At 35.7% G+C, this 20,444-nt stretch overlaps 1 protein-coding gene across 2 annotated transcripts in view; it reads left to right on the top strand.

The window, feature by feature from the left end:
* Positions 1 to 17,772, top strand: part of AP3B1 (adaptor related protein complex 3 subunit beta 1) — a 235,939-nt gene extending 218,167 nt beyond the window's left edge. Inside the window, exons 26-28 of one of the 2 annotated variants that reach the window (XM_070468579.1) lie at positions 412 to 448; positions 4,350 to 4,488; positions 17,039 to 17,121. In XM_070468579.1, coding sequence (XP_070324680.1) covers positions 412 to 448; positions 4,350 to 4,479 — 167 coding nt within the window. In that variant the 3' untranslated portion in view covers positions 4,480 to 4,488; positions 17,039 to 17,121. Of the gene's footprint in view, positions 1 to 411; positions 449 to 4,349; positions 4,489 to 17,038 lie in introns of both variants that reach the window. The other variant, XM_020902680.2, reaches the window with a different exon arrangement.
* Positions 17,773 to 20,444: the final 2,672 nt, after the last annotated feature.

Genomic DNA, 20,444 nt, shown 5'->3' with positions numbered 1-20,444 from the left:
CCTTCATCTTGAGGTCATTAATTTGTACCTGTCAAGCTTTCATGAAGCACTAGGCACACGCAAACACCTATACCTAAGGAGAAGGGCTTGCTTCCTGGCACTGCATCATTGTAGTGCCAGGGGTTTGTTTGTTTGTTTGTTTTTACCATGAACCTTTGCAGTTCAGTGTCCAAAAGACCTGTTGTAGAAGAATCTCACAAAGAAACTCAAATAAGACTATAAATTAATGGTTATCTTTTATTCTTCTGCCTTATTTTTAAGTGATAAAGAGTGACTAAACCCATCTTTGCATTTACTTTTCTTGGAAGTTGGTTATTGCTGTAGAAAAAAGTCATATCTGTGATTTTATTTTTCCATTGCCAAATTGAATTGATTCTTACATTTGCTATTCTTACCCTTTGCTGGCTAAAGCCTGCCTCTCTGCTTTACACCTGCTCAGCAAACCCAGGTGAGTGGCACATAGGAGCTGAATAAGCCTTGACACATTTATTGTGAAGGGGATATTCCTTTTTTGAAAAGTGCAGCTAAAGTTATCTAAAGCAGTAGGTTATTGTATACCTTTTCTCTTCCTCAGCTTTGGTTTAGAATATGTACTTGATACTTCGATCAAGTTTTTTTGTGCTCTGTTGTGACTGAGGGATTTCTTCCCTGACTAGCCATACAGAACCGTAATCGCGTGAGAGAGGTGTGCTTGGAGAACAGCTGTGGTCCTCTGTGGAGTTGTTGCCAAAATTCCTTTTTCTTCTGCCATTTTACTTCTATGGTTGTTGATTATTTGTCTGAATAAATCTGGCAGCTGTTTGCTATGTTTAATAGAGCAGAAAGGCTACTCTGAATAAAGCTATTTGAAAATTTGTTTATATGAAGTATTTGTAAATCCTTGCAAGTCTCTTGGCATTTCTGTATCATTCTTTCTGTCTTCCTGAATTCATTCTTTGATATGGGACTTGATGCTGGCAAATTTAGCACAGGTTTAAAGAGTCTTTTCAATAGCATCATTTTAGTTCTAGATTTCAGCTGCTTTGGTAATAGAGGTCTCAATTCTCAACTTTACACATGTATCTGTTTCTTATACCACACTAGGAAGAGCTTAGCTTATTTTGCAGAAGATACCTAGAAATGACTCATTAATTGGAAATTCTAAATCAGAATAAAAATCAGTTTCCTCAGATTTTATCATTGCAAACTTCAGGATGGTAAAATGCTGGTAAATTTAAGAAATGTCTTTGTGTGTCATTACATGCTAGCTTTAACTGATTTTTCTACTTTAAATAAAATGAATTTATATACTTAATATTTCATTTCACAGGGCATAGGTTTCAAGACTCAAGAAATGTATTAACTGTATTAACTAGGATTTAACTGAAGAAATTATAAACTAAAAACATGAGGAATATGATTCTATTTTTATACTACAGATGTGCATATTTGAAAAATGTGTATATTAATTAGGAATACTTATGTCAGGTTGCACATATTAGATTGATACTTTTTAAAGGGAAAATGTTTTGTTTCTAGTATATAGCATGATCTGTCAATTTTTCTCAGTTGTTACATTTAGAGTTCCATGAACAAGCGTGCATTTTTATAAGGTTGGTGGTCAAAGTGCTAAACAAAAGATTGGTTTAGTCTATATTTTGAAGTTATCCAGAGTATTCAGATTATGAGCCTTAACCAGAAGGCATGTTTGTTTCACTATTATGAATTTTGATCCTTGCAAATTTAGTTCATGATTTAGCTGTGGGATGATTTCAGTACTATAAAGTGAGATCTGTTTTACTTTTAAAAATGTAATTTCGTTTCTTGAAGCAGTTTTAATTGTATGAGACTTAAGGAAACTGCTTATTCCAAATTTCCTCTTCTTATTTGCTTTCTTCTTAAGAATTAAATTGGAAGTCTAAAACATTCAGGAAATTTTTTAGGTTTTCTTTTCTTATTTTATTTACATTTCAGCAGTGCGTTACAGCTGATTAACCTAAGTGCTGTCCACTGCCTCACCAAAATGAGGTAAATTTTAATGAGGCAGCATATTCTGCAGTCTGAGAATTTTAAAATATTCTTCCAATTACCTGACTTTCATTAGGTATGAGCAGGCTGTATAGTGGTTAAAGTCTGTTTTTATAGGAGAAACTTTTAATGATATCTTGGCATATTTTTCTTTTTCGTTAATTTAAGAATACCTGATATATTTTCATTTAGAAAAAAAATCTCTGGTTTAAGAAACCTAGAATGGTTACTTAATTTTATTATGATTTATGCCTCCATCTTATGGGCTCCTAGCTAGCAAGATGCTAATTCTTTAAATGGTCAGACATTTACTATTTTCTGGCCCTTAACCACCACAAGCAATCATATTTGATGCCCCTTAATTAGAGCACCTTTTTTTCTTTCCAGGTTCTTTTTCCACCTCAGCAATCGAGACAATACATTTGCTTACCATGCTGCTCTCCTAAGTGTTCTTTTGCATGTAAATTAATCTTGATTCAGTTTACACTGTCATGCTGAGTGGTACAAATTGCCTATAACAATAAAACAGCATGAGTTAAAAATAAAGGGGGGTGGGAAGGCAGATTGAATGTGTGCCTTACTTGATAGGATGTTACTTTGCTTTATGCCAATACATTAGCTGACGATAATGAATCTTCTGTTCTGAAAAGCATGGTTTAGTTGATTTTTTTAATTTTACTTCAATGGAGCAGTACCTTGTCTCTTACAGACCAAGTTAGACAAACCATTAATGACAAGAGTGTTAAGGTTAAATATGAAGCAATGCATTCACTTCTCTGAGTGCTATCCATCTTTCCATTTACAGGAGCTTGACAAAAGTACTGGCTTTGTACAACATTTCCTTTAATTACATGCTGCAGGGAAACAGGCTTTTAACATAAACATAGTTGCATTCATTTATTCAGCAGTTGCTCTTCAATAGAGCTTAATGGAGAAGGTTTAAATCCTAAATGAGTACACACATCTCTCAGCAGTGTTATGTCAGCAGCCACTGTGCTTTCCTTAAAAGCAGTGTTTGACTGCTTGTGTGGTTTTTAAAGCTTTTGCCTAGTATTAAAGTTAAACAGTCTAAGACAGAACATAGTGTCCCCGAGTTTGAAAGTGGTTGGTAAAAACTGTCCTTTGTTAAAGCTAAATAAGTCTTTTTACAGTGTTAGTCTTTAGTATCTTCATAGGGATTTAAAAAAAAAAAATTCCTGTTCATTAGCATAAATAGCAAAATTAAATAGCAAACATTAAAGGTGGAGGGCCTTTTGAGAATTCAGAATCAGCTTTTACCTGTTTATAAATTTTGTCAACTATTGTACACATATCAAATGTCTCTAAGTATTATAATTTTTATTAGATACTTTTGGGTGTCAGTGACTTAATAACATCACAGAATCAGATCGATGGCATTTAACATTTATAGCTTTTGTTTTTTTTTAAACTGGGTACTTAACTTCAGTATTTGTTCCATGTATTTGGGGGTTATTGAATTTGTTATTTTGTTATTTGTTATTGAATTTTGTTATTGAATTTGTCCTTTGAACATTTCTACATAAGATTCTGACATTAACATCATGCTTTGTGTTAATTCTATATGGTTTTTGTTTATGATTTTGCTTTGTTCATGATCTTTATTAAATATTATTTGAAATGTCTCTGGGATTTAAATTTTTCCAATTTACATTGTTCCCTTTGTTTTCAGACGTTTTTGCTTCAGAAATTTTGACTGTTTTTGTCAGCAACCATAGTTCCATTAACTAGGCAAATACTGTGACCACTCAGTGTGGCTTAGATACTTGTCCATATTTTAGAACCACACAGCTGTTCAGTGACTTCCAGTTACTGTTGAGATAACTTTGATCTATTATATTGAGACCATTCATCATGTAATGCTGCTAGTTATTCCAGAAACACTTTGATTTGTTCTCAGGCAGCATTTGGCAAGAGAGATCTTTGAATGATGAAAAGGAAGGGGGGGGGCGGGCGGCTCTTTAAATAGTAAAAACTTAAGTTTATGTAGCCCAAATTAATTAAGTATATTTTAAAGGAACTGAAATTAAAATATTATCTGTGTGGTTCTGTGTTTTTATCAATCATAGTATTTAAAATCAGGTTATTAAGAGTGATGTTCAATTGCGTTTTTATACATTTTTCAACACCATGAGGATTTTAAAAAAATTTTTAATCAGTTGCAGTTCATTTTAATTTAATGATAAATTATCTTGTAAATTACATTCTGAAGTGGTATTTCTTCTGCTTTAGAAAGTTTTTAGATTTTGCCTATGAATTTAAAATTGTTTAATGTAGTTTTCAAAGAGAAATCAGTAAAAGAGAGCCTCTTTCTGCTCTTACAGGCATGCTCTCTGGAATGAACGAAACTTCCACCACAATTATTGCTGCCCCGCAGAATTTTGCTTCCTCTGTGATCCTTCAGAAGGTAGCAAATGTAGCCAACGTGGGTGCAGTCCCTTCTGGACAAGATAATGTACACAGGTACGTTCACTGACCCGTGATGTGGAGGCAACTTGTATACATGTATAAATATATAATTCTCAATTCATAATTTTCCTTGAAAATATTAAGTCCTAAACATATCTCTGTGTGTGTGTGTGTGTAGGCATGCTTATTCGTGTCCTACTCTCCGCGACCTCATGGACTGTAGCCCACCAGGCTCTTCTAGCCATGGAGTTTTCTAGGCAAGAATACTGGAGCGAGTTGCCATTTCTTCTCCAGGGGATCGTCCCAACCCAGGGATCAAAGCTGTGTCTCTTGTATCTACTGTCTTGGCAGGAGAGTTTTTTACCAGCTGAGCCACCAGGGAATAACATATCTATGCCCCTTCTTTTTTATGATAATACATTTGCTTGATGGGTTTGGAATAAGGTCCCTCTTCCGTATTTTGTACAGTCTTTAGTACATGGATATGGACTTTCCTGAAAGATACAGACAGTGTACCTGCATTTTATAATAGCTTGGTGATTTGTAAAGGTACTTGTGTGAGATATGGTTGCGAATTTCTTTACTTTACTACAGTCGGTGAATTCCAAGAAGAACTGTTTTATAAAGCAGTGATTTGAACTTTTACTTCAAAGAGGGGAAGTTTGGGTATAGATTTCCTTTTGACAGCAATCCCCTAAGGCTGCTTCCAGTGACAAGGAACCATTATGGGGCCAAATGCAGCATCTATTTCTTAGGCCAGGAAGTATCTTCACCGCCAGCCATCTAAACCGTGAGGTCCAAGTTATTTGCCCTCAAAGTTAGCAGAAAACGTGATTAGTATGTGCCTTCTTTGTATTCTTACGAATGCTAGTGATTTGAAATGAAAGTAAAATAATTACTCCTTAAATAAACATGCAGTGATTACTTAGTCCTCTGTGAGCTTAAGGGAATTCATTGCAAACTATCTTTAATTCCTCTGTCATTCTACTGCCAATGGCATACTTCCATCATTACATTTAGGAAAGAATTTAAAATCAAAGAGTGCCTTCAAACCTTTAAAAATTTAATGTATCTTTTTAAATTAATACAGGGGCAAGAGAGGCCCCAAATAAAGATTTCTGAGGGTTATCTGGATTTTTTAGACTCAGCTCTGCCATTATTGGGCTTTATAACTTCTCCTTATGGGCTTTAAGTTCCTCATCTATTTGGAAATGGATAGCAGGGAAAAGAAGATGATTGAAGTGAAATTATGTTATCAATGGAAGAACGTTGGACTTGACATCAGAAGAACTGAGTTCAAGTCTTGATATGCCATTATAGAGTTGCCTTACTCACCTGCTCATCGTGACAGGTTGAAAACTGCATGTACTAGTCACAAATCAAATTTACCCTGTGCCTTTATTTTTTTTTTGAAATGGAGGTCACTAGGTAAGTTGCTAAAGAGATCTGAGCACCTTCCATCTGAGGTCTGATCTGCCTCCCTTTCTTTATTATAAGCCCTGTCATTCTCACATAAGTTGGTGATAAAATAATAAAATGGATAGAAGTTATTGTTGGTACCACTAGGCAAATACACCTTACCTATCAGTGTTATTCAATAGGGGAAAAAAATGAAGAGAAAGATTTTTCAGTGAAAATTTTTGATTCTATGTCTTCCTTGTTTTGTTTTCTTCTTTGATTTTTTCTTTTTTTCATTTTCCTGAGTGGTTTTCTTTAGCAGAAGTTGTATTTTACTTATGGATCCTTTGAATTATTGAAATTACTAAAACACCTAAATATTGTATGTCATCTGTAACTTTTAGCTTTATGAAATTTTACCTGACTCATCTAGTATCCAGCATACTTCATTCAGTCTTATTTAATATGTTCTTTCATAATACACGAAACAGCATAGGGTAACCCTTCTTTATGCTGGAACTTCTGATTTTGTTTTGCATCGTATATGGGTTTCTAACTTTTCTGAAAGCAATGACAGTGTTCCAGATTTTTGTTTCTTAGAAGAAAATGGCCAAAATACCTTCTGAAAGCCAACAAATATGAAAACTGTTTTCCTTTTGGGAAACAGAGAGGCACTTATTAGCACAGTTGTATAATTCTTAATTAAAGCATAAAATTTGCCTGTAACTTGTCTTGGTGGTTTAGAAGTGGTTTAGTGCCTCTTCAGATGCTTAAGTGACAGTCCGTTCTCAATTATCCATACCACTATGGGGGAGGCACACAATAGGAACCATTTCTATTCAACTTTGGAATGCAGAAATTGCACTTATACTTTTTAAAAAATAGTTGTGTCTTTTATTTTATTTTTGGCTGTGCTGGGTCTTCGTTGCTGTGCGGGCTTTCCCGTGGTGTGGCAGGCAGGGGCTGCCCTAGTTGCGGAGCGCAGGCTCTAGACGCACCGACTCCGAGTTGCCGCGCGTGGATCAGTAGCTGCGCACCCAGGCTCAGTGGTTGCAGCACACGGGCTTCATTGCTTTGCAGCATGTGGGATCTTCCCGGATCAAGAATTGAACCCGTGCTTCCTGCACTGCGGGCAGATTCCTTACCACTGAGCCACCAGGGAAGCCTGCACTTAGACATCATGTCCGTGCTCCTCATATTCATATACTTCTGCAATGTGTTGACACTTTTATATGAAGCCTTATCCCAGCAGTCTGGTATTTGGCTCTGTAACTTGGTGGAGGAGTCCAAGTTTCTACAGAGCCAGAAGAGAATGAAATGGCTGTTATCTAATTCAGAACAGGCTGTGCTATCTTGACTTGCCTCAAAAGTCTCATCCTACTTACTGAAAGTGGTTTATATTTGCTTTTTTTTATAGTTAGGTATGGCTATAATAATGTTTGAAATTTTAGAAGGCTTCCAGGTAATAAATATCTAGAGTTACTCGTGGTCTTCTATAGAGAAAATAACAAAACTTATTATTCTGCAAATGTAACATTTTTGCACTCTTTTATGCCCAGTAAGTTAAAACCAAAATAAACAATTATTAGTAAAATCTGTACCGATGGCTATCTTCATTTCACTTAAAAGGAAATCGCAATTGCTATTCATAATAACAAAAATTAAGTTTACTACTTTATTAAATTTTATTAATGTTTTTAATGGTAGTGTTCAACAGTGTTCAACCCTGTGGGATGAATGAATTTATATATTTAAGCTTATATATTAATTGTCATAATAAAATTGAAATCTCTATGAGATTTTTGAATGACTTCTCTATTCTTCTGTGGTAGTTGCTTTTTTTGAGTTTATGAAAAATTGGACCAAAACCATTCTTATATTTATTAATGGTAATAAGTTTAAAATTACTTGAAAAAAAAAAACAATATGCATGAAAAGCATTTTGACCATTAGTATTTTAAGAAATTAAATTATTTTTGGCTCGCCTATCTATTATGTTCTATTTAATTCTTCAGGGTCTTTTATTTCTGAGAGGACTTTTAAATTAACATTAGAATATTCTTTCTAACCATTCAATGAATTAAGTTCCTGTTGTCTAGTTTTAGGATCATTTGTTCCTACTACTGTTTACAATTTGAATATTTTTTACATTAAATACCAAGTTTAAAAATACTTATATAAGAATTAGCTAAGAAAAAATGAGTCTTTATTAATATGCAGAAGTGTGTAATAATATAAAGTAGACATTTTAATTGAATACATAATAGAAAATGGCTCCTAATACATTAGCAGAAAATACCTCCATTAAGAAAAAGTCAATTAAAGGAGCACAAGTTTTATGGAATTCACTTCAAAAACCATGAACATTTTAAGTATAGTTAACCACTTTTAAAGATCAGTTGAAAAAGTATAGCTACTTTTAGATTATATGACATTTAGTTTTTATTTTCTAAATGAACCATAGAATCAGAAACCCAACCAGTATACTATTAAAACACTTAATTTCAAAAAAAAAAACCCACTTAATTTCTATCTTCATTTCCATGGTAGGTACTTAAAGATCAAAAAAGCTGCTCTTTGAGAATAAAACCATCTTACTGAGATCTACAGAGTTATGCTCATTGTGTAAATCTTGCTATTTTCCAAATTACAGTTACCACATGATAGGGGTAATATAGACATCAGAATCAAAAGAATCAAAGCATTTACTAAATATACAGCCAAATATCTTCATGTCCTGTTTAGATACTCATAATACAGTGTCACATGAGACACTGAAAGTCTTAAAGCATATTATTTAAAATGATACTAATAAAGAATATGGGATTCCTAGGTGGTAAAGAATCTGCCTGCAATGCAAGAGACACATCTTCAATCCCTGGGTCAGGAAGATCCCCTGGAGGAGGAAATGGCAACCCACTCCAGTGTTCTTGCCTGGGAAATCCTATGGACAGAGGAGCCTGGGGGGCTACAGTCCATGGGGTCGCAGAAGAGTAAGACATGACTGAGCAACTAAACAACGACAAATAAAGTAATAAATACAAAAAGCAGAATGAACAATAGTAAGTCACTGTACAAATAGACTGAAAAGTTAAAAGATTATGTGTTTTAGGGCAGATTAGAGACACTAGCCTTGGAAATTCTAGGTTTTTCTAGGGCCAGAAAAAATGTCTTGTTCTCCTCTAAGAAATAAATTAAATTCAGGGGTTTTGAAGGAGATTCTTATTCAACAGTGTAAAAACTGCATTTTTTTAAAGTGCATTTGCCTTAATCACATTGTTTGTCCTGTGATAAACTAAGGTATAATGATCAAAATGCAGAAAGCTGAAAAATCTGTACCTTCAAAATCTCTAAGGTTTTTCTGTATAAAAGAACCAGGTAGGAGTTTTTGTAAAACTCAAGATTCCTGGGACCCACACCCAAAAACTCAGATTCGGGGCCGCTGGGACAGGGCCCAGGAATCTGCACTTTAGCCAGTATTCCAAGTAGTTGCAGACAGATGTTCCAGAAGTTCGTGGTTAATGACAGCCACATGGTGTATTTTTTAAAATATTTTCCCTTGTATGTTTCTTTTTCACAGGTTAGTCGTTAAGGAATACCAGTAGACAAGATGTTTGATTTAAGCTTTTCTTCCTTTTGTCCTATATGCTCCATCAAGAAAGGAATTCGTTGTTGAGTCACTCAGTCGCGTCCGATTCTTTGCAGCCCCACGGACTGTAGCCCACCAGGCTGCTCTGTCCATGGGGTTCCATAGGCAAGAATTCTGGGTTGGGTTGCCATTTAGTAGCACATTACAGTGGTGGCTATGAGACAGTCTTAGACCATAAGTAGAAATTTGCCTTTCAGCGTCTCAGCATTTTATATTTTAACCCAGTTTCAGGAATTCTGACGTTCATATACAGTAATATTGTTAAAAGCAATTATCGTACAACCTACTCATTTTCTTATATCGTACAACCTACTCATTTCACCCTTTCATGAACAACAAATTGACCTTATAAGGGGAAAATGTGATATTTGAGTGAAAGCAGAAAGCCATGTCTATGTCATGATTCTATTTTGATTCTTAGCTTCTCCAGTAAAACCTTAGAAGAGCTTTCATTATGAAGTTGTATTCAGGACTTAACATTCCTTTTTACACCCTATATTTCTTAATCTATGGTTTGGATTTTGTTTACTGTGTCACTTTCTTAATTTGCAAATTTTGAACATGTACAACCTGTGAATAATTACAATGCTAATAGAGTAAGTGTTGTTTTGCTGTTATTACTTAGGTCCTTAACTATTAGAAAAATATGATGCTGTGAATGGAACTGTGAATCCATGGCAACCTGGCAGCCAACTTTTAAAATTTATCAGCACACTTAAAGACCGTTTATTGTTTTAGGATTAAAATATTTTTTTTTTTTTACTTAAAGTAGTTGTAAAGAACAACTTGTTTCATTTCTAGTCCTTAAACTGTGTATGCATGTTTAATGGTTAAGTATTGGTGTACACCATTGTTTGTATTCTAAAATATCCACATTGTGTAACTCCTTATTAATTCAGTATTTTTTGAAGACCATTGTGACAGATTTTGTTAGTGCTGGGGTTACAAACATGAATGACGTAGATACTTTTTGGTGAAGTCTTCGATATTTTCCCAGTTTCGGTTCTTAGGTTGGTCAATCTTTGGGTTATTGTTTTTGTTTTCTTTTCCCCTGATAACTATGGAATATTTAAATACTGGGTGATTTTGAAGGACCATAATGAAAAAGAATGACATTTGATGTCTTGATGCCAAAATTTTATAAGCCTGGTACTATAGTCACCAAACTTAATCTATTTTAAAACAAAAGTTTGTACATACAGTTGTTAATAACATAAAGGTGCTAGGCTTCAATCTTACTCTATAACAAGTCAGAGGGAATTTCCTGTGGTCCAGTAGTTAGGACTTGGTACTTTCACTGCTGAGGGCCCAGTTTAATCCCTGGTTGGGGATATAAAATCCCACAACCTGAGCAGCATGCCCCCCCCCTCAAAAAAAAGCAAAAACAAATTGGAATCTCAAACATTACTGAGATTGTGAAACCTATTTTGTGATCAGTTTTTCTCAGTTTGGTGGTTATCCACTAGGGCGCAGCACTGCTTTTTGTCTGACTGCTTTGATCTCTGAAGGCTCTGAGCAGCATTACGTTGAAAAACAAATGTGGACCTCAGTTAATTTTTACACGAAAGGCGTATTTGGATATTTCAGAAATAGCCAAACTGCAGTTAATTTTTGTTTTAGGATATTCTATATTTAAATTTTATTTAATTCTACCATTTGAGAGATAATTTTCTACAATGCAGCAGTTTTACAAATAGGAATATATAAATGTTTTCATGCAAAAATGAAAGAAAGGTATTCTTGATGGTTTTCCTTCTGGCTGACAATTTTGTAAGTAATTAGAGAGAAGGGGGTAAGAATTTATTTGTTTTACTCTCTGGTTTTCTGTTAAGTCCCATTCCACCCCAACAGACAAACCAAAAATGCTCTAGAATAACTGGATGTTTTGTATCTTTCTTGAGAAAGTGCACTTAGATTTTTTTTAGCTTTCTTATATAAAGAAAGAGAACACATCATTGACAAGATAGCGTGGGGAATCATGTTTTATACAAGTTCTAAAGATTAGAATGGAAAATAGAGTCCTAAATTATGATGGCTGCTAATTCTTTTAACTCTTATCAGAATGTTAAAGGAAACATTACAATATTGCTGGCCTTTTTTAAAAATAATAGGGAAAATACGTTGCTTCAGATAAATTCTCTAAACTTGAATCACATGTAAGTTTTTTATCAATACTGATTCAATAGTGTAGTGGGCTTAACTTTTATATTTTTATAGTCAACAAAATAGGATTTTTTACAACATACAAACTCTCTGCCTTTTAAAAATGTTATGCTATATTAACTCAAAATTGTAGGGATTTATCATTTAAATCCTTCAGAAAATAATACTACAAATCAACATGCTTTGGTGCTTGATGTTAGGAAGCTTATTCAAACCAGTATTTCTTACATATAATTATTGTGCGACTTCATTACACATTTGTCAACTTTGGACTAATTATTTTTATACAGCTAGGGCAGGGCACTGCATCTTGTGATCGTCTTTCTTACTAATAGGATTCTGTCTGCTTCAGCAGGCAGTAATTGAAGGCTTCATGTACAGAGTAGGAAAAAAAAAAAGTTTTAGCCTGAGTGGGCCATTGTCACAGCTTCTGGTAACCAGTAGAACAGAAAACACAAGAAAATTGAACTCAGAATAGAAAAATCAGAAACCAGGAAGACTATCCAAGAGAAGAAAAAGCATGTCTTAGAGCTGTTGCATTAAGTGTAGCAAATATGATTCTGCATAAAAAATGTTTTTGTTTGTGAATACCCTGCGGATGGATTTAGCTTCTCAGATAACCATTTTTAAATTCATGTTGTTCTATTAACATTTAAGTTATTAAAAACAACTGAGTTTTCTTTTTCAATCCAACAAAGAGCATTTAAGGTCCATAGCCATTTTCTCACAAATATCACAAACCTAAAAAAAGTACGGTTTAAGTGCATGAAGGAATAAGTTCATGCATTGTAGATAATATATTTGTTCAAATGTGTTGCTATTTGACCTGTTCTCATAATAGTTATAAATTTTCTCAATAGTTAAATATTGGCTTCTTTAGAAGAGTAGTACATACCTTCATTTAGGTTTGGCAACCAGCTTATTTTGTCTTTTTCTTTAAATCTTAGGATCTTTTTAAATTTATTTATTTTAATTGGAAGCTAATTACTTACAATATTTGTAGTGGGTTTTGCCGTACCTTAGGAATTCTTACAGACTTCAAAAACTAAGTCAGTTGCTAGAGATAATAAACAAAAAGACATTTAATAAGATGAAATACAAATATATCCATACAGTTTTACCTTCTCGGTGGTTACAGACAACGAGTGCTTGGTGGTTAGAATGAAAATGAAAAATTATGAAAAACACCTAGATGGTATTCTTTTAATAACATGGAGCCCATCATACATAGGCAGTACATCTTTACCTGTCACCCACTCGTTTGTCCTCATTTGTGGTGTTGTCGGTGTTCGAGGTTGGTTGGTCTCTAGTCGTCCCTCCTTACATTACAGCTCCATTCAAGGTTTTGTGGTTTTCATTGCTGGTGTCTCTTTTGAAGGAGTGGTGGGTAGGAGAATATTTATTTCTTTTTTTGACCTTTAATGACAGAAATTTAAAATATGTCATGACAGAGCATCAAATCAAGATGCTTTGAATTACAGAACACTACAAATCAGATGCACAGTTTTTGAAGAGAAAAATCTTTCTTCTTAAAGTTCTAGAACAATAATAGATTATATGCATAAAAGGTAAATCAGAAAAACCTTAATTTTCTGTTGACAGATAAAAAACAAATACTAAGAGGGCATTTTGCATGTATTAGAATTGTGTCACCTCAAATCAGAAAGCTTGGGTTCAAATTCCTGCTCAGCTATTCACTAGCCAAGTGTTTGAGCAAGTTTCTCCACTTCTGTGGGCCTGGGTTTGCTCATCTGTGAATTGATCTGACTCAGAATCAAGAGAAATAATGCAAGTGAGGTACTTAGCACCCAGTGCACACAGCACTTAATGAATGCTGCTATCATTACCATGATCAGAAACTTCACAGCTCTTCTGAAAAACATTACATCACAGTGTGATCTTAGTTTGAGGCAAGTTCAAAGGTTCTGATGTCAGTCATTAAATTTCGTATACAAGTATTTGACACAAGCTGTCCTCAGTGTTTCTTACACCCCCAACCTAGCTATTTGTTATTTACTAATTAGTACTCTTTCCATAACTATCTTTTAAATGTACATTAAAGCATAGCCTGTTTGGGAGTTAAGTGATTAATAAATTGGAGGCGGGGGTGGTTTCTGCTTTCCATGGACCAAAACAAACCAATTGTAATCATGCTGTGTTTCAATTAAATACATCCTTTTTGAACTGTGAAATGAGAATGTCAGAACATCTGATCTTCTGGTCCTCTGCTTTAAAACATTGTTTCCACCACTTGTGCCCATTAGAACATAGAGAACTAGTTAAAAGACAGCAACTTTCACACCAGCTGACAGATTTTATTGCTGGGATGATTTGCTTAATGTGTTTCCACTGCAGTGTAAGCAAATGCCTCTTTCCTTCTACATTTGTATTCTTTACTGTATAGCTAATTTTGTGGTAATAAATATTTTAAAAACATGTACAAGACTCTAGTTCATGGGGTCACAGAGAGTTGGGCAGGGCTTAGTGACTGAACAACAACAGGACACTAGCTTTAATCTCTGTAGACATACTGACTCAGAATTGACGGTTGTCTCTGCTGAGTTTGTATTTTTGTAACATCAAACCTAAGTTTTAATAGAAAAGAGACAAAAGGCGCTTTGGGGCTGTGCAACCCTGACAGTCAAATAGCAGCACTTTTGCCTTCCTATTCAGAATGCATGACAGTCTTCTTCTTCAGGGTCCCAAGGCACAAGTGTTAAGTAAATGAAGAGACTACTAAGACTGCCATTGACATAATGATAACCTGTCAGAAATAGGGACCTCTGCCGAAATATTTGCTGAATGATAGTTTGGTGATGACCACCTCTGTGGGGAAAGTTGCATAAGGGGGTGAGACAATAGAGCCAGCTAGGATCTGTCATCTGTTGACATGGTTTAACAGAAATACAGAAATAGGGTTCTCCTGTGAAGCAGAAGAACCTCGAAAATTGGGACAAAAGGAATGCAGAAATCTGCAAAAGGTGTTAGGAAAGAGAGGTCATTTGAGGGCGGGTGATCGTTCCCTCAAAGGTGCAGATGACCTAGAGCCTATTACACAGAGTGAAGTGAGTCAGAAAGAGAAGTATAAATATCGTATACGAACACATATATGTGGAATCTAGAAAGACGGTGCTGATGAATTTATTTGCAGGGCAGCAATGGAGAAACAGAACAGACCTATGCGCACGGGGGCAGGGAAGGAGGGAGAGGGTGAGATGTATGGAGAGTGGCATGGAAATTTACGTTACCATGTGTAAAATAGCTAGCCAATGGGAATCTTCTGTATGTCCAGGGAATTCAAACAGGGGCTCTGTGACAGTCTGGAAGGGTGGGGTGGGGAGGGAGTCGGGAGGGAGGGGACATGGGTGTACTTATGGATGATTCTTGATGTCTGACAGAAAACCACAAAACTTTGTAAAGCAATTATCCTTCAATTAAAAAAATAAAGTGGCACCCAAAACAAAAGTGCAGCTGAGGTGCCCGTTTCCTAATCTCTTGTGTGGGCATCTAAAGGGCACATGGGTGTGTTCAAGCTTTTATGAAACCTCTATGACTTCTGTTCCTAAGCTGCTTACTTATAGTTGCTTCTCTCAGTGGAAAAACTGCTCTATCAGATTCCTTGCAAGGCTACAGCATGTTTGGATAGAGTAAACAAATACACATATAGGACAGTTTCTAATATACTTTATCTACCACCCATTAGCTAATTTTTTTTTAGCTAATATTGTAAAACACAGCTTAAAATTGTTGAAAAGATTTTCAACTTAATAAAATTAGCATATTTGTTTTGCTTTTGATACATTTTTCTAATTATTGTTGGAAAACTGATCTTCATGATTCTGTTTGGGCCAAAAATGGCTTATTAGGTACTCCCCCCACCCCCACCCCCCAAAAAAAAAGATAAAGAAGAAAAAAAGAATCTAATATATTATGAGCTCTTGGTGTCATTTCAAAAAAAAAAAACTCAAAAAAGAAATTACTTTCCATTTAAAGAGAATCTGCTTCCTGCTTAAGTGGCTAATATTTTAATTAAGTCGGGAGTGAAGTTTTTCTGAGTGTCTCCTGATAAACTCCCTCTTTTATGTTGATGGTAATTAAACAGATCCCTGAGGAGGCTGTGGGCTCGCTGCGAGGCCCGTGCTAATTGTCAGACAGGAGACACTGACCAGTTGGCTTGCTCTTGAATGGCCCGCAGCGTGCTGTCAGCGCCGCGGTCTGATTTTCTGTATTGTGCGCTGTTGTCAGGGCTAACCGGGCGCCATTGTGGCTGGAGATGTCGCGCAAATTGAGGCAGATGGCTCAGGTTCAGACACGTGTCCTGCCGAAAGGGGAGAGGGGATTGGCCCTGCAAAGTGGGGTCCCAGCAGGTCACAGACCTGCTCCACACTTGTTAGTGTTTTCAAAAGCTCATGTGCAGCAACTTTGTTTTTCTCCAGTCATCCCTGTAGTCAGACCCCCTCCCCCCCCACCCCCCCCCACCCCCGCAAAAACTGTGGAACACGCTCCATGTAAAGAACGGGGGCCTAGGAGGGGACCGTCCTCTTCCGTCTCTGGGGCTCAACTGTGCAGGCAGAATGAATGAGCAGGATTGACAGAGGTTCATTGCATCTCCAACGGCTTTTCAGTCAATTGCAGTGCTTAAAAGGCTAGTTTTGCTTTTAATTCCACGTAATTAGTAGGTTCTTCATGTCTTGGAATTTAGTAATGTGAGCCTCAGACCTCAAGTTTCCTCTTTCCTATTCTAAAGCAGAAAGAAGATCTAATGTTCGGAACATTAGAAACAAAATACAAACAGGGAGTGTGGTGTTACACCTGGCTCTCACGTGATTTTCTTCCATGTCCTCAACGTTAGAGACTGAAGTTGAATATTTTAGCATGTATGAATTCATTGAAACTTAGAGTTTGATAGTGCACATAAAATTATCTAATTTCTTGCATAATCATTTTCAGATATGAGAAATTAAAATTTCAAGCTCTTTGAAAAAGATAACCTTTTCTTAACATGTTTTAAAGATGAAAATAGAGCGGTTTATTTTAAATAGCCCTATGGCTGGTGAAATGTTATATATCAAATGAATAAATAATTCTCAAATATGTAGTAATCAAGAGTTATTCACATGCATCTCTTGTTCAAACTAATAAGTAAAATAGAACTCCTTTTTCTGTTCTGTTCCCAAGATACTGAAATTATCTGCTTGTGGTAAGCATGGTGCTGGGCAGTTTATTGATTTTTGGGGGAGAATGCTTGTCTTTGGGTTTGGGGCAGTACGGAACCTGTAAATAAATTATTGAGGAAAAAAAAGTTATTTTAAACCTATTTGAATATATGCTGTCTCCTTTTTTCCCCCTCGTGATAAAAGGTCCCTGGTGTGTTGGTTTTTTTTTTCCTTCCAGATTTGCAGCTAAAACTGTGCACAGTGGGTCGTTGATGCTAGTCACAGTGGAACTGAAGGAAGGCTCCACAGCACAGCTTATCATAAACACTGAGAAGACTGTGATTGCTTCTGTTCTGCTGCGAGAGCTGAAGCCTGTCCTGTCCCAGGGGTAACCTGCTTACATCTGGACTTGAGAATCTGGCACACAGCAAAAGTGCCTGGCATCCACCACTGCTGCCTTTCATTTATAATAATAGCCCTTCCATCTGGCAGTGGGGGAAGAAGACACTCTTGACATTCTTGTCTCCTGCTTTAGAATGCTAGTGTGTATCTATTGTGAATGCAATACTTTCCCCCTTTTCGCTTTGCTAACCAAAGAACATATATTTTACTGTCAGTTATCTCAACTCCTAAATCCATGTGGCATTTTCTCTGTCCTGCTACTTCTTCCGGCCCTCTCGGCTCCCTTCCCTTTTTCAACAATGATGGACATGAACTGGTTACTTAAAGTTCACTGGAAATCATCTTCCTTTCTGCAGTAAGCAAAAATTAGCCTAGAAATAGTAGACATGGCCTCTCAGCTTGGTCTATGAAAAATGGGGTAGTGTACTTCTTAGAATTAAATTCAGAAACAACAATTTATCTGCAGAATTTTGTTCTGTGAATTTCCTGGTATTGTAATTGGTTATTGACAACTGTCATCAGGAAATTATCTCTGAATAATAAGATAAATAAACTAGCACCTGAATAACATTTGTCTTTGCATTCTTAATGAGAAATCATTTATAATCCTGAAGTTCATATGCTGAGGTTTCTTTAAAATAAATGTTTTGAGTGTTATGTAGAGAAACAATGGGGTGAAAGAAAAACCACTTTCAAACCAGGTAGGTTTTCTAGTTATGTTACAGTCTGTTAACTCCAAGAAAAAAGCTGATATATTTAATAACAAAAACAAAAGTCTTCACGTCTTCTTATAGACAGTTTTGATCTTCGTAAAGATCTGATTACAGGCCTGTTACAACTACTGAAGAAATTCTTTGAATTTCATTGTTCCTTTACAGATTTGATGCCCAGCTCTGATGGACTGACATGCCTTTGGAAGCTAACTAGTATAAACTAAATGATAGAAATCTTAAAAACTAGTTATATGATCAACATTTTAGCATTTTTCCCTGAAGTGCTTTTTGGGGTTTTTTGTTTGTTTTGTTTTACAAACTTAGACAAGTTACTGTTTTAATAATAATTTTGTAAAAGATTGTTCTGTAATCAGAAAACTTTCCTAATACTTTTAAAGCCAGTTGAAATTGTATTTACCAAACTTTGTGATACAAGGTAATAAGACTTTAAGATAGGTCCTTTTATATGGAGCCACATACTGATTTTTTGAAAGTAAAAAGAGAAGGTACACTGATTGAAACATTATGGAACATATATAAAGAGTAAAGAAAAACAGAAACATTCTTGGGCCATTCAGCTGTGAAAAAAATGATTTAGATTTTTCAGGTTGTGAGCTGGAGAGAAAGAAACAAGCTGGTTACATTTTCCTGCTGCTGAAATGCAGCAGTTAATCTGGGTGAAGCATTGCTGCAGCAGGAACATGCCCTTCCTCACCGTGGAGACATGTATACTGTGATGGGACTCACACCAAGAAGCACCTCTATAATTGCAGCCGCTTGGCATTTCCATTATTCAACCCATTTCCTAGGGCTTTACACCTTTGGATTTTTAAGTCAGTAACTTTTTAAAACATTATAAAGAATTTGACAGGCCAAGTATTTGTTTTCTGAAAAAAATATATATGCTTACTGTCATCAAAGCAGAGGGGGAAATGCATGTCATGATGTAGAGAGATTTTTATTTACCTTACATTAGGGCACTCATCTTTGAAAAGAGGTCATGCATTTGTCTGTTTTTTAAAATGAAGGAAATTTCAATAAATTTTACCTTTGAAAAAGATCACATTTAATACTTAATTTTTAATATGTACATTAAATTAATAATATGTGTGGTATGCTAGCAGGTGAAACCGCTCAAACATCAGTAGCTTCGTAACGTTTTTTCACATAACTGAAATGAGAAAAATTACCGCAGTCCCAAGTTAAAGGTTTAGGAGGTTTTTGTTTTTTTTACCTTTGGCACAGTGATTCAGAGTTCCTTTCCTCATGTTTCTTTTAACTTTATCATAATCCATGATTATCTTTTAAATTGTTCCGTTGAGTTGAGTTAGTCAGTGTTGAATTTTTAATTCCAGCTATATTTTTTCATTTTAATGCCCACTTAATGGGACACTTTATGTACACCAGTCTTGAAGAATGGCTCACATAGTGTATTTCAGACTGAGCCACATTTTTGGTATCACAATACATTTGCTTTATTTATTATAAGAAAAGGAAAAGAAGAGACTGTAACAGTGAACTTTTACCCAGTTAAAATATTAGATACTTGCCTTTCCCAATAACTATTAGCAAACATTTGAATAACTTTATAAGCTTATGAAAAGTTCGCCCTCATAAACCTGTGTTTCTGTGGTTAAAAATTTAAATGTTAATATTAAAGAAGACAAGAACCCAGAATGACAAATAACATAAAGGGAGATTTAAAAAGAAAAAAAGTAGGCCCAGCTAAAGGAACACCTGAGATCTTTGACCTTTTCTGTTCCCTCTCTGTAATCTCTCTGACATTATTGGCAACTTTGTTTAAAGGGGGAAAAAACTCTCTTACATAATGGGAGGGGAGGAAAAAAGTCCTATGTTATAACACAAAATTAACCGAGCCTTACTATTTCCTTCGTATTCAAAGACCCCGTCCACTGTGGAGCGTGACAAACTACGGTAACCCTTGTTGAGGGGTGGGAACATAGAAGATGAGCTCTGTTCCCCCCAAGAGAGCTACAGTCCAGTTGGCAATAAATAAAGATGGCAGTGTGGCCTCGGCCACATTAGTGAGCCCTGGTTCCGTGCTGATAGCCTCACTTCCACTCCACTCCTCGGTGCCAGGCCAGCTCCAGGGGCCTGCGGAGCCCGTGTTACCACCATCCCCTTTCCTAGGTGAGAGGAGGCCAGTCTTTGAATGCACACTTTGTTCCTCCATCAATGGAAGGTCCATTCATTGAGAGAATTACTTTCTGACCATGTCCTTGATTATTTTTTTTAAATCCTTGTCCATCCCCTACCCACACCTTCCAACTTGGCCAGTTACCTCAGGAAAAGTTTTCAGGATCACTTCTGACCTCTTCTCAAGATTTTAGAGAAAAAAAAATCAAGTTTATGACAGTGTTATTGTCTTAGATGAATGGAAATTGTGTGTAATAGAAAAATACACCCTTAGATGGGCCAGAAGTTTATTTTCTGAGTCTTCACAGACTCCATCTCCTTATGTGACTTTGACTTGAGACAATTACATGAGTGCATTATTCTGTTCCTATT

This window comes from Odocoileus virginianus, chromosome 6 (genome assembly GCF_023699985.2).
Source record: "Odocoileus virginianus isolate 20LAN1187 ecotype Illinois chromosome 6, Ovbor_1.2, whole genome shotgun sequence".
Lineage (NCBI taxonomy): Eukaryota > Metazoa > Chordata > Mammalia > Artiodactyla > Cervidae > Odocoileus > Odocoileus virginianus.
This window is presented reverse-complemented; position numbering and strand designations above follow the sequence as displayed.